This window comes from Eimeria necatrix, genomic scaffold (genome assembly GCF_000499385.1).
Source record: "Eimeria necatrix Houghton genomic scaffold, Enh_scaff99, whole genome shotgun sequence".
NCBI classification, from domain to species: domain Eukaryota; phylum Apicomplexa; class Conoidasida; order Eucoccidiorida; family Eimeriidae; genus Eimeria; species Eimeria necatrix.
In genome coordinates, this window is record NW_013651809.1 from 100032 (window position 1) to 102111 (window position 2080).

The 2080-nt window shown below is 47.9% G+C and overlaps 1 protein-coding gene across 1 annotated transcript; it reads left to right on the forward strand.

Moving 5' to 3' along the window:
- Positions 1–397: 397 nt before the first annotated feature.
- ENH_00085880 (hypothetical protein) lies at positions 398–2080 on the forward strand (the record flags this gene model as incomplete). Its single annotated transcript, XM_013577976.1, has 3 exons — positions 398–400; positions 1162–1309; positions 1464–2080. Coding segments are annotated over 3 exons (768 nt in total), but the record flags the coding sequence as incomplete, so codon positions are not given.

Consider the following 2080-nt stretch of genomic DNA (forward strand, 5'->3'; position numbering starts at 1 on the left):
CCCTGAACACACTCGCAAACCCTAAACCCTAAACCCTAAACCCTAAACCCTCGCCGAGTCCGCAGCCGCTCCCAAACCCTTTTGCTGCCTCGAGTGCAGAAAAAAGCAGCAAAAACGAATCGAAAATGGATTTTTAATCATTTTAAATCGTTTTACATCATTTAAAATCATTTTAAATCAATTAAAAGCATTTAAAATCATTTAAAATCATTTAAAATCATTTAAAATTATTTAAAATCATTTAAAATCATTTTAAATCATTTAAAATTATTTAAAATCATTTTAAATTATTTAAAATTATTTGAAATCATTTAAAATTATTTAAAATTATTTAAAATTATTTAAAATTCAGCAAATGGGAGAAGTCGGGAAGTGAAAGCAGCAAAAGGGAAGTCGAATGGTGCTTGAAACGTAGCTCTTGCTGCTGCTGCTGCTGCTGCTGCTGTTGCTGTTGCTGCTGCTGCTGCTGCTGCTGTTGCTGCTGCTGCTGCTGCTGCTGGGGTGTACGTACAGCTCGAGAGGCGACTGCTTGGCGAGCCGCAGCAGCTTCGACTCGTTCATAGAGCAAATGTCCATTGCTGAACAAAAAAGAAATAAATTAAATAAATAAATTAAATAAATTAAATAAATTAAATTAATTAATTAATTAATTAATTAAATTAATTAAATTAAATTAATTAAATTAATTAAAATAAATTAAAAAGGCAAAAGGAGGTGAAAGGAAATACAGCAACATAAATGAAGCGTTTGAGCAGCGCTAGCCGCTTGCTGCTGCTGCTGCTGCTGCTGCTGATTGTGCTGCTGCTGCTGCTGCTACTACTACTGCTGCTGCTGCTGATTATGCTGCTGCTGCTGCTGCTACTACTACTACTGCTGCTGCCGATTATGCTGCTGCTGCTACTACTACTACTACTACTGCTGCTGCTGATTACGCTGCTGATTGTGCTGCTGCTGCTGCTACTACTACTGCTGCTGATTATGCTGCTGATTGTGCTGCTGCTGCTGCTACTACTACTACTACTACTGCTGCTGATTATGCTGCTGATTGTGCTGCTGCTGCTGCTGCTGCTGCTGCTGCCTTGGTCGTTTCTCACGATTTCTGGGCTGGTCAAAGCCCTTGAGCTTCCGTCCCCTTAAGCAAATGTTCCTTTGAAACTGCAGCAGCAGCAGCAGCAGCAGCAGCAGCAGCAGAAAGCAGCATTAGCAGAAGCAGCAGCAGCAGCAGCAGCAGCAGAAAGCAGCAGCAGCATTAGCAGAAGCAGCAGCAGCAAGATGAGCGTGTACAAGGGCGCAGCAGCAAAGCGTGTCTGTAACATGCTGCCTGCTGCCTGAACAACAGCAGCACGAGCAGCAGCAACAACAGCAGCAGCAGCAGCAACAGCAGCAGCAGCAGCAGCAGCAACAAAAACGCACCGCTTTCAGTTTCTCGAGTTTTGCTGCTGCTCTTTCTGCTTTTGTGTCAGTGGCGCCTTCCGCGCTGCTGCCTGCTGCTGCTGCAGTGGCTGTTGCTGCGCTCCCCTCAGCAGTGTCCTCCCCCCCCGCAGCAGCAGCAGCAGCAGCAGCAGCAGCAGCAGCAGCAGCAATGCTGCTCGAGGACTGCTGGCCAAGCGACGCACTAGACCCCACAACTCTGGGATCGATCGATCCCATCCTGGGATCGATCGACTCCAGGTTTTCGTTTGCCCGCAGAAAGCCAACTGAAGAATTTTCCTTTTCCAATTCTGCTGCCAACTCCATCTCAAGTGCCTCCAGCTGCAGCAGCAGCAGCAGCAGCAGAAGCAGCAGCAAGTGGAGGGAGCACTCCGGCGCGGAGCAGCAGCACCAGCACCAGCAACAGCAGCACATGAGCAGCAGCAGCAGCACCGTCGCCAGAACTGCAGCAGCAGCAGCAGCAGCAGCAGCAGCAGCAGCAGCAGCAGCAGCAGCAAACAGCAGCAGCAGCAGCAAACAGCAGCAGCAGCAGCAGCAGCAGCAGCAGCAGCAGCAGCAGCAAACAGCAGCAGCATTGCAGCAGCATTGCAGCAGCATTGCAGCAGCATTGCAGCAGCATTGCAGCAGCATTGCAGCAGCATTGCAGCAG